Source organism: Syngnathus typhle, linkage group LG18 (assembly GCF_033458585.1).
Source record: "Syngnathus typhle isolate RoL2023-S1 ecotype Sweden linkage group LG18, RoL_Styp_1.0, whole genome shotgun sequence".
In the NCBI taxonomy this organism is placed as follows: domain Eukaryota; kingdom Metazoa; phylum Chordata; class Actinopteri; order Syngnathiformes; family Syngnathidae; genus Syngnathus; species Syngnathus typhle.
In genome coordinates, this window is record NC_083755.1 from 9,017,820 (window position 1) to 9,032,643 (window position 14,824).

Below are 14,824 nucleotides of genomic sequence, written 5' to 3' on the forward strand. Positions count from 1 at the left end.
TCAGGCAAGCAAGCATCGCGCAGCAGAGCGGCGCGGCGCGGTGCGTACTGAGCGTGACCACCCTGCAACCTGTTCATCTACTTGAAACAAGTTTCACAACAAACTGTCATTCTTCCGAGGTGCCGACGTTTCGGGACAACATTGGAATCGGGCATCTTGTGTCTGAAAACTTTGGCTTTTCCGGGCGATGTCTGGATCATACTGCAAAACTTTGTACCCGTTCAGTGGAGATCAGCACCAGCAGGGACTGAGCTTCGACGCCGGGGAGATGATCATGGTGCTTCAGTCTCTGCCTGGAGGCTGGTGGGAAGGAGAGAAAGATGGAACCCGAGGATGGTTTCCTTCAAGTTATGTCCAGGTACTGGAGGTAGGATTGCTTTTTTTAAAATTTATACTCAACATCTAAAGTTGCAACACCATTGCAAAATATTGCATCAATAAAAATTCAAAATCATTTCAATTAGGTTGACTCATTTAACAAATGGCAGCCACATGCATGAATGACCCCGAGCTGTGTTGATCACATTGGGTGAAACTTCTTCCAGGGACTGGCATCTTGCTGAGTGGCCGATCGCTCGATGCACGCTTCCTCATTCCATTCGCATTCCATTCCAATTCTCAGGTCTCCTCGGAGTGCGCGTGAATGCACTGGCTGCTCTCGTTCCTCATGGTCAGCTCCTCACTTGAAATGCGGGCGCCTACATTCTTGAAAGTCTACCCTGAAATTAACTCACGAGGTAGTTGTGCAAAAATACAAATATTGTGGACGCTGTGCAAAGAATCACAGCACTACTGCATGCCGTGCACGATGCCCATGCATCCATGCATCCATGCATCCATCCATCCATCCATCCATCCATCCATCCATCCATGCATCCATCCATCCATCCATCCATCCATCCATCCATCCATCCATCCATCCATCCATCCATCCATCCATCCATCCATCCATCCATCCATCCATCCACCCACCCACCCATCCATCCATCCATCCATCCATCCATCCATCCATCCATCCATCCATCCATCCATCCATCCAAAAATGATGATCTACAATATCAGAATTTGCCATTTTTTTAAAATCAATTGGTTTATTATTATAAAATCATTGTGTTTGCTGATATTTCGTGCGACTTATCACAGTCTCCGTGCTTTCACAGTATCTTTGAGTGAAACTGTGGTTGGATATTTGGGATCTTTGAATCAAGTTTCACCTTTGAATGACTCACGCAGCTTTTGTTCATTGAATGGAAAGTAACTTCAAATGAACTCTTGGCAAAGGGAAAGATTGGCTCTTATCATGCAGATGGATGGTTGCACCAACATTTAAACAGTGTCATGCCCAAACTTGTGAGCAGCTCGCTATTTCATCCAAAATGGCGTCATTTGTGTCATCACACAATTACATACGGTCAATCAAAACGAGTTTGGCTGCGACACATCCTCTTTCCAACTCGGCCTCAAACTAAAGAACACATTGGAGGTTTTCACATACTATCTTGTGGTCAAACTCTCAGTGAGTACCTCGGGACAATTTGCTTTGCATCTTCCCAGCACGTAGTTGCTACTAACTGGAGGAAAAAAAGCCGTTTGTGTTGTGGTAACAGTCCGAAAGCTTTAAATTGTGAGAAATCTTAGCTACCAATTTGAGGTTTTTGAGGTCAAATGAACTTTTTTTTTTATACTGGAAGCATGTCACTGTTTCTATTTTGAGTTGTGTTTTGAAAAAAAAAAAAAACATTAGCTCAGAGTAATTATAGTGAATTTCATTTGGCCTAGCTTTACTATTTCATTCCTCATGATGCAAATGAAATATATCCTAAATAATATCCTGCTAACAATTCCTCAATACTACTATTTTACTATTATCATTATTTACTATCCTGTTGCTTCCATGTCAATAGTAACTAGCCTAACGGCAAGGTGTCCCGATATTTTCTTGGCCTTCCATGGAGTGATTACGGTTATTCTGTTCTTGGATCATTTTCATCTTGTAAATGAGGGAAATGGGTGGTAACAAAATGGTCATTGTAAGGACTTGCCTACACGCAGACAATGGCAGCAGTTAGTGTGCGCATATGTGCATGCACCGAACAGTGTCAATGTCTCCTCCAGTTTCTCAAGTCTCCCACATTTCCCTCCGTCCAAATAAAGATAGTATCGGAAAGCCTTGTTGTTCTTCCCCCCTTCCAAACACTCCTTCCCTCCTGCATTGAGTCGTTCCTGTTTGTCAAGCAGCTAGCGGCTCAGTGTATGTGTGAGAAATTTCTCCCTGGCTGGAATTTTTCATGAGGTCTTGACTCTTGTTGAACGATCCCAAAGGAGTTGGGAACTCTGCGTGTGCTCCAAAGAGGGCTTCCAGCACAGGGCCTGCTTATGGCAATGGTGATGATGGAGTTACGACTCCCTCGAGGGACCGTGTGGGAGTTTGTGCGAGGAGAGCGTTGGCTTGTTTTGTATTGGCCGTCATGGGTTTTCAGCTGACGTGTGCATTTTTCTTTCTTTTCACATTGTGATCATGTTATTTGAAAAGAAAAGCCTCTGGAATCCACATGGGACAACTCCAGTCAATGTAATGCTCTTGAAGTCTTTTTGAAAGGGCAAACTATTACTCAACAATTATCAGTTGATTTATTTCTTGCACTCTTGCATTCCTACCTGTCACCTAACGTTCGGCTTGTTCATTCAATGAGCTGATCTGCTGACAGTTTGGACTGCTGAGTTTGCTTATTCCTCCTCCTCCCTCCACACAGCCGGTGATCTATCTGACTGTCTTTTCCCAAAAATCATGTGACCAATAGTGACGGTGACACAGATGATGACAGTTGGGGAGAGTGTGACTCACCTCTTCGGGACAATGGCACAAAGTCTGTCCTCAGACGTTACTAACCTGCTGATGAGTCAACACTGAAAAGGAAGAAATGAAATGAAAAGCTTGAGTTGTTGCTCAAGGTTGGAGTCTTTTTGTGAACTGGTTACGCCAGTGTCAATTGGGCCACGTCATTTTCTTAGAGAATGGATTTTTGTCTTTGGACACATTTGATTTAAGTGAATAAGTTGTTGTCCCGCATCCCTTTGTTTCTCTTGGAGAAATAAATGTTCCGAAGAGTTCCATGAGTGGTGTCGCAAAAGACGTTTTATTTTTATTATTATATACAGTTATGTCATTTGATGCTGACGACAATACTTGCTTGCAACGAGTTCGCAATCAAAGCCCATGAATAATGCAAAGACTTGTGAGCAATATAAAATCATTGAAATGTCAATTCCAATTGTTCATTTTGACTGAAATCATACATTAAGATGCGTATTTTTTTTTATCTCTGCGATGACGACCATTGCATTTAACACAAAAGCCGAATTTAAATGACAACGATAAAAAATGCAGAATCAAATAGCTTGCATTGGACGATTGTTGTGGTTGCTTCTCAGTCTGTGCAGAAGGATGAGTGCCTTTGCCACAGGCTTTTCTGGCATGCTGTGAATGTGGAGCCAAAGGCACTTTTGTTCAGTTATAGAAGTTTAACCATCTGGAACGGTGCATTATTTAATGTGGCATATGCTGGGACAAGCATGCTCCAAGATTTGACACCACTAAAGTCTTTCTTATATGCTGGACTCACCGAGTTTGGTTGAATCCTGGAAGGCATCTATCTCCAGGCAAATGAGACAGGCATCTTCACATCATCAATAACCTTCAGGAATTGCTGCCGAAAATCAAGACACCACCGGATGGCCACCATCTGTGGCCGAAAGCTGTAGAAGAACAATCCTGGGGTTTAGTCACTAATACTCAACATGTGACATCGATGACACAAGCAGGGAATATAGAGAATGCGTGTCAGAATACATTTAAATACATCAATAAAAAGAAAAGACATGGAATATTTGGATGTTCTTTAAAGCCAACTCATTTGGCCTCACTGTTCCAATACTTTTGTTGCTGATAATCTTTTGACATGAGAGACACGTCTGTCAACGATAGCTGCTGCACATTTTCAAAGCAACTGACCACATTTTCAAGTCTCTCTGCACAAGATCTTTACAACGGGCTCTTTCTTCCTCTTCTGTATTCCTGCTAACCATTTGCAGATGGATGCAGTTTGCCTTCTTTTTGCGGACATATGCCGGCCGGCCGGCCGGATTTGCTAGTTTGGACATTATGGAGCAGCAGGACGCTCTTTGCTCTGATGTCATTGCTCCCTTGCCTGCTTGTAAAATGAATGAGGAAATTAAAACCATATAACATGTTTGTATCTCTTGGGAGGCTATAACATTTGTCTGGACAATATTAAATCCTTCGACTTATTTATCTTCCTTCTCCTGTTTCGACAGAGAACAGCGTCGCTAAGTCAGCTTCCGCTGGAGGACCTGAAAGAGCCTCTGCCTCCTCACTGGAAGTGCTACATGTCTCCACAAGGGCGGCGATACTACGTCAACACCATGAGCAATGGTAGGACTATCGAAGAAAAAGAAAGAAGGCTCACCTGTTTTCTGAGTTTGATCATATGACATTCGCCACGATTGGTCGCTCGTTACCTGAGCCCTGACAAATGGTGATGGCCGCTACCTGAGATGGATAAAAACAGGTTCATGCATATCCCACTGAGTGTATTATTTTTGCAAATTCCCAGTTGAAGCTAGTGGGGCAATTGATGCAATAAAAATGTGTCAATTTTAAGTCACTTTATTGTTATGTATTGCTTGGTCAAAACGAAATGACTAACAAGAAGAAATGCCGCAAACTGGTGGCGTGACGATTGAGGATGTTGGTCTCGACCGCGGCTTACGGAAAGATTAAAACAAACTTGCTGATGAGGGATAGTTTCCCTAGCAACTGTTTTTTTTTGTTTGGTATCATTTCTAAAGAGCAGAGCAAAACAGATGGAACCGCAAAGATTGTGCAACCACACAAAACAAAACCTGGGGTTAGAAAAGACCTCTTCTATTATCAACCACCACAGTTACCACCCCTTGAAAAGCAAAAATATTCCGCTTATTGTTGCTTGAGGCGTAAGAGTACATCCCACATCTGTGGATTTGATTTGACATCAGAGCGGAACCGCTTTCCCACAGAGCTGTTCGCATCTCGTTTGTGTCTGATCATCTTCCCAGCGGTCAAATGGTGGCCAGGACTGGATCTAAAATGAGCACAAACGCAGGCAGTAAGGAGTCACTGGTCCTAATCCTCTTTTCGTTTTACTCACGTGACCTTTGGTCCTTAATGTCATGGTTGTTTTACAAAGTCCAGACTTTGGAATCCTGAATACTCCTATTATTATAGACATTTAACATTTGAAGTCAAAACTGTGTGAGGTTATAACATGTGATCAAAATGAAATAAAAATAAAAGAAGTTGCAGCTAAAATTGAAAGCACCATTATGTATGATATCATGAGATAGCGATCTATGCAGACTAACTTTAAAATACATCAGGAAATTTCAATTCAGCCGGCATCAGAGGCGTGTTTAAAGAGTGCAGTAAGCATTATACACACACACACACACAGCCTTATATTTACAAGTACGGTAAAAATACATGATGATCTATTCTCATAAGAGCTTAGGAAACCAGACTGGACTGCAGGTGTGGACGGACTTCTTTTCAAATGTCCAACTCTTATCTGATGACATTCTTTGTGAACAATAAGCATTTATAGCATGTCTGCTATTTTCTCGGGCCTCTTTTCATGACGCTGCGATATGCAGCATGATCAGATACTGTCCTGTGTGTGTGTGGGGGTGCCATAGTAACGGAACTACATGCGTAGGCGAGGGCAGTGTGTCCTTGTTCTGTGTTTTGGAGGTTTTTCCCTTCCTGTGTTGCTGGGTGCTACAGTTCTTCTCACCAGCACTCTTTTCAGACTCTCCACTCATCCCTGTCTGACCAATGGGAAACTACATGCACATGACTAACACTAAGGAAAATAAGTGATTCTGGAAAAAATGCCCAGTGTGTAGGAGGGAGTGTGTGTGTGAACCAATGTATACATGTTGTGGTCAGACGGCAGAGGTGAGACACTAAGGCATCTTTCTGATTTGCTAACTCATTGATGCAAAGAGGTCATTCATGTGCTGCATGCTGTCATTTATATTTGGAATCTGCATAATTAAGGCTCCTTTCTGGTGTCAAAAGAGGCTGGCAGGAAATGAGCCATGTGATACACAATTGAGATGCTTTTGACTTCGCTTTGGTGCTGACGAGGAAGTTGATGAGATTTACTGCTGAGAAATGTGACAGGCTCAATAAAAAAATCATCCAAATGACGAGAGATGGTTTCGCCTGGTTTTAATGGTCCGCTCCTGTTGTCGTGCTTTCTGCTCAAGGTTCATCAAATTGCAAAGCATGCCTTTTATCCTTCAGCGAGCTGCCAGTTTTTCACTCCATGCGTGTCATTTAAGGAGATGGGCTTGGCCCGACTGCCTCCTCTGTTCGACAGCACCCCATAGAGCCCAGCCGACCCAAAAGGCCCGAATTAAATAAGAGTTCTTTTTTTTACACGTCGCCTTTTGTTTTCTTTTTTCTTTTCGCATTCTGACACTGAAGGCTAATTTTGATGGATCCTGTGGTGAGAATGGACCTGTGCAGAAAAACAAAGCAAAAGGAGCACTTATGAGTCCAAGTGCAGGAAAATCTGGATGCATGATTGGACTTCTGGGGAGCTTGACCGTTTTTTCTATTTGATACATTTATTTGAAAGAAGCATTAAACAGTTATACCTCGATGTAACCATTTTTATGAATGTCTTTTCTATTCTTCTCATCAGAGACAACATGGGAGAGACCCTCCAGTGTTCCAGGGACTCCCAAATCCTCCTTTCGCCACAAGAGCTCCCTTCCTGCAGGTTGCCTATTTCATATCTGTTGGAATCATTTATCAGTGCAACTTGCTCATCTTTTAGGAACCCCAGGCTACAAATTCTACCAAAATTCCACAGTGGCACAAAGAATCCTTTCATTCCCACCACACACATCCAAACAGACACTTCCTGGAACTAATTTTATCTGTAGCTTCAATTGCAGAACTAAAGAGCCCTTTGTCACTCTTTTGGCTCGATCTATCTATCTACCTAAAGTGTGACAAAGACAGAGCCTGGGAGGATTCCAACATGTTTCCAAGGAAAAAAAAAAAACGTCATTCATGCTTGTCAAATGGTAAAATAATCGACTTTTCGCCGCAGTGAACGGGTTTCACTCAGATGAGAGCCCCTTGCATCACACGGAACTTCCACACAACAATATGATCCGGCAAGGCAGCACTGAGCAACAGGTAAAACCCGACACTACGAGATATCAAAGTCAGTCGAAGTGGTTCCGGAAATGGATTTTCCGAACTTCTTGTACTTGCACTCGGCTATAATTACAGATGAATCCCGAAGCTTATGCTTGATGCTAAAGATAATGACGTGTCATGTTGTTCCACATTAAAAATCCCTTTCCTGCTCGAGATGCTGACAGCAATTAAAAGTAGATTAATCCCGCCTCCGCTATCTGTTCCTGTGATCATAATTAACAAGGCAATGTGGGAGCAGCAGCAGAACTTTCAGAAGATAAACCCACCCACCTCTTTCTTTCACTTTGTCCCATCATATTTACAACATTCCTGCCCGTCACACCTAAACACAAGAAAATATGAATCGTCTTCTGGTTCTATTTGTTACATTATTGTCTGGTTTCTTTTTATAACTTGTCAATTGGGTTGAAGCCCAAAATATTCTCAAGTAAAACTCAAGCCTGAAAAAATAATTAACATCAGAAAAGGTGATTGCAGCCTTTTAAATCATCTCATTTTACAATAGTGCATTTGGTGCAAAGTAGAATTTATGAGCGTGAACACAAAGCCCACGTGGACACTCAAACACAAAGCTGGGCTGCGCTGTCTTCACTTCTCCAAACACACACACACACACACACTCCCTCACATCATGCATACACAGCCGCAGGAGCAGAGCGAGAGCTTGGAAAGGAAAGGAAAGGCGCTAGAACAACTGTATGAGAGTGTGGAGTAGTCATGTCTGACATGGGAGACGCTGGCTTTGACGGACCGTCCTTCCTTTCTCCTCAGAGCCCGGGACCAACGTCGCCCACCAGGAGACAGAACAAGGAGACCACAGTGACGGTGAGTGGGAACACTTTCCAACAACTACCTTCAAAGATCTCATTTACTACCAAGCGGGGACTACAGTTCCAGTTTGAAAAAAAAAATGCAGATATTCCTGCTGGGATCTCACCCACCATTATAGCTGTGTGAGCAGTTTTTCAGAATATGAAAAAGCAGGAAAGCTCATTTTTAAATTCATCAGTGGAATTTCTTTCCCATCTTTTCGCTCAAACAAGATCCCAGTTTACGGAAACAAAAAAAAAAACGATTGAGGACTTGGGTTGAAGCTACAAATCCGAGTCAGAAGGTCCTTTGATGTAACAGACACGGCAGTAAATCAGCAGGACCTTGGTTCTGAAATGCCGCGTGTGTGTCAAACAGACTCCATGTGGTCGGTCCACTTCGTAAAAGCCTTACGTCACAAAACGACAACTGTCAACAACGAAACAATATATTTCCACTATGAAGATAGCAATGGAAACAAATCAATCCTGGAACGAAACTTGACCCGGTATGTTGCTTGTTTGGTTTCGTACTCGAGCTGGAGTCTCGTGACCTAGTTGGACCTCTAATGTTGTGCACCTTTCTAGACGGTTTGGTCAAATCGAGAATTGTACGACGTTTGACGTGTCAGCATTTGTGTTGGTTCCCACCAAGCACAGCAGTGAAATATTTATTACCTTTATTGTCATGGGATCGGACTTCATCCATCCCCTCACAGACAAGTGCTTGTTGCTTCAGTTCCATCTGAGGAATTCTTTGGACTTTCTTTGGGCTGGAGGGAACGCCCCTGTGGTTCTGTTTAAGGGGGAAAGTGTCAATTCTTTTTCCATGTCTGATCATGAAAATCATGTTCACAGCCATACCAGTGTGGACTTACACGACTTGACCTCTTTGCCCATTTATAAGATTATTAGATGAATACAATCCCGCTAACACAAAGTGACCGTTTGATCCATTAGCAAAACGATTGCGTCACCCAATCGAATCTGGGAATGTGTATTTATTTTGGCGCAATACGATTTTAAGAATGAATCCGATCCAGATGTAAAATTCAGATGAGCCACTTGGTGCTTTTTTTTCCTCCTAATTTGTATTTTCCAAATTGTCCCAACTTTATCCAAGTTGTGTTTGTATAAACGAGCCCTTAATCAAGTCTCTCGCTGTCTCTCCCGACAGATTAATAGTGTGACTTTCCCTCTGCCTGCCTCCATGACAGAACAACAGCTGCTTAAACCAAACGAATGGAGTTACTGTGACTACTTCTGGGTGAGTTCGAAAAAAGGCCGAAGCAAAAATCACACCCTCAACAGACAACATTCCAAACTGCAGAGAATCCCATTTGTTTTACATCTCCCAAGCGGAAACAAACGACAAGAATCCATTCCACTCTGTTCCCGTTGCCCGTCTTCCATTTATAACATCCCGTATATAAGCGTATCCTTTCATGTTTTCACCCTGACGACAATAGATTGCGTCCATCTCTGCTAGCCTCTGTGTGGATCTCCTGCAGTGTAATGTCTACCACGTGCAATGTGTCTGTCTACAAGTTGAAGCCGCAGCACGCTTCCAAGGCATCCGCGTTACGTAACATTTCCCAACAGAAATTCTGAAATTTCATTCTGCGCTTGTTGTACACAGTCCATTTTCTTGCAAGTCCCTTGATGGGAGCAAACGGGAAAAGTGGAGTCAGCAAAGCCAAGAGAAATACTGACCATCTTCAATTTTATCATGTCATGTATGTTGCTAAGGGAGAAAAATAATATAGGTTTGACGTTTCTAAGCAACAGGATTTAGCCTAGATTTGAATAAAAACATGGTTTGATAGCATTGTATTATAATAATAAGGCTCCTCTCTAATTGCCATGGTAACCCCCGAATCTTCTGGTTGCATGCAGTGTTTACCATTTTTTCAGCTCAGCTACTTTGGCGTTGTTCTTGACGCCGTCCGCGCCTGCTCCGGTTTGCTTTTGATGTTATCCCGCGACCTGTTTGCTTACTTTGCCTACACAGATCAAACCATGAAGTGCCTCGCTGAGGTGTGACATTCTCATGTTTGCTGCAAAGTGTTTCTTCAAAGTGTCTCTTGTGTGCTTGTTTTGTTGATCTTTCAGACTGATAAGAAAGATCCCCAGGCCAACAGCTACATCAGCGGGTTTGAAGTTTTATTGCAGAAACAACTGAAAGGGAAACAAATGCAGAAAGAGATGGCCGAATTTGTACGAGAGAGGTACCCGCGGTCTCTTGAGTCTCGTTCCTCTTTTTTTTTTTAAATGTTTCATTCTCAAGTTACCATGAAAACCACACGGTTCCCACATGTGGTTTCCCCTTTTTTTTTTTTCCTCCTACATCACTGTGTTGCACAACACAGGAAGTGCGTCGTCATTAATTGTACTGCGCAAACGCGCAACAGGTAATGAAACTCTTGACTTCTCTCTCAGGATAAAAATAGAGGAGGAATACGCCAAGAACCTTTCCAAACTTGCCCAGATCCCTCTAGCAGGCCAGGAAGAAGGGTGAGTCAAATCTCCTCTGAGTACCGTAATTTTCGGACTATAAGTCGCACCGGAGTGTAAGTCGCACCAGCCATAAAATGCCCAAAAAAGTGAAAAAAAAAACATATATATGTATATAAGTCGCTCCTGAGTATAAATCGCCCCCCCCCCCCCACCCAAACTATGAAAAAAACGCGACTTATAGTCCGAAAATTACGGTAGTTTGTTCACAACTTCCAAAAAGCAGTGTGATAGCATTTTCACTTGACTTAAAATGCAATATGGGAACTATCAATGGTCACTTATTCCTTCCTTAAATGCTCACATGATGCATATAAGACTGAAGTGGGGTGGAATTGTTCCATATAGAACTTTGAATGGCTCAGCCCACACTTGCACAATACTTCCATTCTATCTCCCACCAAGGCCAGCTCTGTTGTCAAGAAGGACAAATGCTGTTTTGTTGCTTGCCATTCAACTACTGTATTTGCAACCCAGCACCGCCAGCCTTCAACCATTTTTTTTTTTTTTTAATGCGGCACAAAGAATGTGACCACATTCTATTCCTTCTAATCCTGCAATGCGTCTGGCCAACCAACGACAACAAAAGAGAGGACTTGAATTTGTTATTCTACATGGCTGTAGCTTTAGAGTTTTGACCCTAGGTGATCTTTTCCACCTCCACTGACCTCCACCAGGTGTTTTTTGCTCTTCCTGACTTTCTTTTGACCTTCGGGATTCCAGGATAAGGCCCGTCTGGTGGTGTTAAAGTGATGTTTCCTGAGGGTGTTTCCAAACCAGTTTCTCTGTCCTATGTGTATTTCAAATTGTTTGGGAATGTTCCCCAGCTGTTTATGACTTTTAATCTGGATATTGTATGACTGGACTTTTGGAGTATTATGAAATCCTAAATAGAAGAAATAAAAATCTTCCACTGAGGACTAAACTATGAAACTAGCTGCTTTCCTAAAGTCTTCCACCTCTCACCCCTTCATTAATAATCCTTCTTTCTGTCATAACAAAGATCTAGCATTGCAAAATCTTTGCATAATATGCTCATTTATCTCGGAGACACCACCATCATTTCCAAGTTGAGCCTTAATGCGGGAACGGAGCACATATCTCACACATCCTAATTATCTGCTGAAGTGCATTTGGACCTCCAGCTCTCCAGATTTACTGGTTAGCGGTGTAGCCGGTGAACTTTTGCACCGGCTCCATCGGCAGCTGCGCGCCCTCACCGTCATCTGCGCCACTCCTCCCTTTTCTCGACACTTTCTGCCCATTTTTCGACATTAAAGTCTGTGTGGTCTCTCTCTTAGGACACTTGGGAAGGCGTGGGCCCAATTGAAGAAGAGCCTGGCTGATGAAGCCGAGGTTCATCTGAAGTTCTCCTCAAAAGTATTTGGCACTTTTCAAGCTGTTGTGGATATTAAAGATAAAATACAGATCGAACCGAGAATATATTTTCAGTCGATCAAAAAGTTGAACGGACATCTACTCCTTGAATGTTTAGCTCCATTTTATACATAACCTCACAGGGTCGATTGACTTTGACGGAAACAATGTCCGACATTGCAAAAATACAGAAATTCAGCAGATTATAAACAAAAGACTCATTGAGACTAAATATTTGGCTCAGAGCTGAGTAACATTTAAATAGTTTCATTCTAAATGTACTGTTAAAGTTGACTTGAAACTTTTGTTATGCTTTCAGCTGTCATGATTCCACCATCATTTTTTTGGAGCTTGCCTTAAAAAAAAAAACAAGCAGTTAGCATGTTCTGCTATGACTAAAAAGCATACCTCTATTGTGATTCAGCTGCAGAGTGAAGTGGAGAAACCTTTACTGAGCTTCAGGGAGAACTTTAAGAAGGACATGAAGAGGTTGGACCATCACATTGCAGATTTACGCAAGCAGCTCGTGGCTCGCTATGCTTCTGTGGAAAAGGTAGACGCGGTTTCACATTGCAGTTCTGCCCGAGAATCAAAATGTCACCTTTCATTATTCGGATGTTTGCAACCCATGTTTCCCTTTAGGCCCGTAAAGCTCTGGCTGACAGACAGAAGGAGCTGGAGTTGAAAACACAGCAGCTGGAGATCAAACTCAATAGCAAGACTGAGGAAGATATCAAGAAAGCCCGAAGGAAATCCACTCAAGCAGGTCAGATTTGTGGAGGGTGGAGGTCAAATGTAACACCCAGGTGTTTATTTTATCAGCTCGACCAGATGCTTCAACCAAATGGGAAGTTTTGTCTGCTCCATAGTGGCAGCAGGCCTTTACTGAATATCATTAGAGTATATTCAATGGAGGCTGTCTGTCGTCGAGTCCAAAAAGAACCTCCGTCCAACTTAAGATGTACATAAAATGCATTCTGAATAGCATTGCATTCAAGAAGAAGCTGAGCTTATCGGGAGGAAAAAGCAGATGCCATGTGATGTCATGAGTCGGCCAGGCACCGACCACATGCTGTCACAAACAAGTGTCCAAATAGACACAGAACACAGTCTTCCTCTATGGCGCTGGCTTCTTATGCAACTGAGGAGAAAAACAGCATCGGTTGTTGATGCTGCTCCTGCTGCTCCTGCTCCTGCTTGTGCACTCCACTAACTCCAGTGTGACGGAAGAGGAGCAAAGACTCCCATAACAAAGACTCATTATCTTGGGCTCGTTGCGCAACCTTTTATGTAAGCGCAGGTTTTCCCAACAGCTATTTCGCCAGTCAGTTTTTCTCGGCGTACTTCCTCTAATCGGAATCACCTTCTGTATTATTATCACTCGGGTTCAATCGATGCAATTCACCCAATCTAAAATAAATATATATAATATAAATATGTAAATATATATGTGTCTATGTACACGAACTGGAGTTTATATTTGATTTGTCTTTCTGAGTCATACAAAATCGGCGGTGATTCGTGTGCTTCTGTCAAATCTTAATTGTGTTTATAGGAGATGAGCTGATGCGTTGTGTGGACCTATACAACCAGTCCCAGTCCAAATGGTTTGAGGAGATGGTCACCACCAGTCTGGTGAGTTGGCGTGTGGACTTCAACTGTTTGGAAACGTAAATAACACCCTTTTTTCTCCAGGAATTGGAACGGTTGGAGTTGGAGCGAGTGGAGATGATCCGGCAGCACTTGTGTCAGTACACCACGTTACGACACGAGACGGACATGTTCAATCAAAGTGTAAGGAGCCATCGAGCAGATGTCGTACGGTCGCCAGCTTACTTAGTCTGCTGTTTCTTTTTGTCCAGACGATGGAGCCAGTGGACAAGCTTTTACAGTGTGTGGATCCTGCCAAAGACAGAGAGCTCTGGGTGCAGGAGAATAAGACTGGAGACATCAGGCCTGTGGACATTGAGATATAAATTAGAAACAAGACAGCTCGGCTCTCCTTGCAAAATCACCAATGATATGACTTTGAACAAAGGGTGGGGATGAGAATCTTCCACCGAGAACCTGCTGAGGATGATGATAGTCAGATGAAGGCAACTATTTCTTTATGCACACTAAAATGATGCCAGGACTTTGTCTCAAGGGTGAAGAAAGACAGTGTACATATGTTCGATGGCCCTTTGTCACTGTATGCTTTTGCTCCATGTTCTAATTGTCACCCGTATGACTTCAGAAGTGAAAATGGTTTAACCCACGCTGCTGAGCAAATTGCATTCCGACCAATGAGTCTTGTATCACTGAATTATGACTGACCTGATTCCCACGTGAAGTGGCCCTCACGCTCTTGCTATACGTATCTCCATGTAGCTACGCGTTGACAGATGAGGCATTGACGTTTCAACTGCTGTGCTGACTGATTTCATTTGGACTACTTGTTAGTCGATTCGAATTATTATGGTTGAAATATATAATATATAACCACAGCGAGTCTTATAAATCATTTGTATAATTGTACTCATGCTACTTTTAGTGTAATATAAGCTTTACAAGGATGTCCAAATGTAGTTTTGTTCCCAAATCTAAATCGATTTGACATTCCATAGAATTGGGATTAGCCAAATGCCGAGTGCAGAATAAAAATGTACAAATTGCAAATTAAGAGCCAAATCGGTTCACTGAAGGTCAACAGGGAATATTGGTCATTTGTTATCATCAGGGGTTATACAATGTACACGCAATGTGACATGCAATACTGAAGGGGCTCAAGGATGGAAGAAAATGAATAAAAGACAAACTACACCTGAGGTTCTCCGTCCCCTTTTTGCTT

The 14,824-nt window shown here is 42.6% G+C and overlaps 1 protein-coding gene across 1 annotated transcript; it reads left to right on the plus strand.

The window, feature by feature from the left end:
• The first annotated feature begins 31 nt into the window (after positions 1 to 31).
• On the plus strand, positions 32 to 14,801 carry gas7b (growth arrest-specific 7b). The gene is made up of 14 exons (XM_061264112.1): positions 32 to 367; positions 4,336 to 4,453; positions 6,768 to 6,845; positions 7,182 to 7,270; positions 8,066 to 8,119; positions 9,281 to 9,370; positions 10,216 to 10,331; positions 10,543 to 10,617; positions 11,919 to 11,997; positions 12,419 to 12,547; positions 12,637 to 12,760; positions 13,550 to 13,629; positions 13,690 to 13,788; positions 13,857 to 14,801. Exons 1-14 carry the CDS (start codon positions 188 to 190, stop codon positions 13,968 to 13,970), a joined length of 1,425 nt encoding a protein of 474 aa, XP_061120096.1. The 5' UTR covers positions 32 to 187; the 3' UTR covers positions 13,971 to 14,801.
• The last annotated feature ends 23 nt before the right edge of the window (positions 14,802 to 14,824 follow it).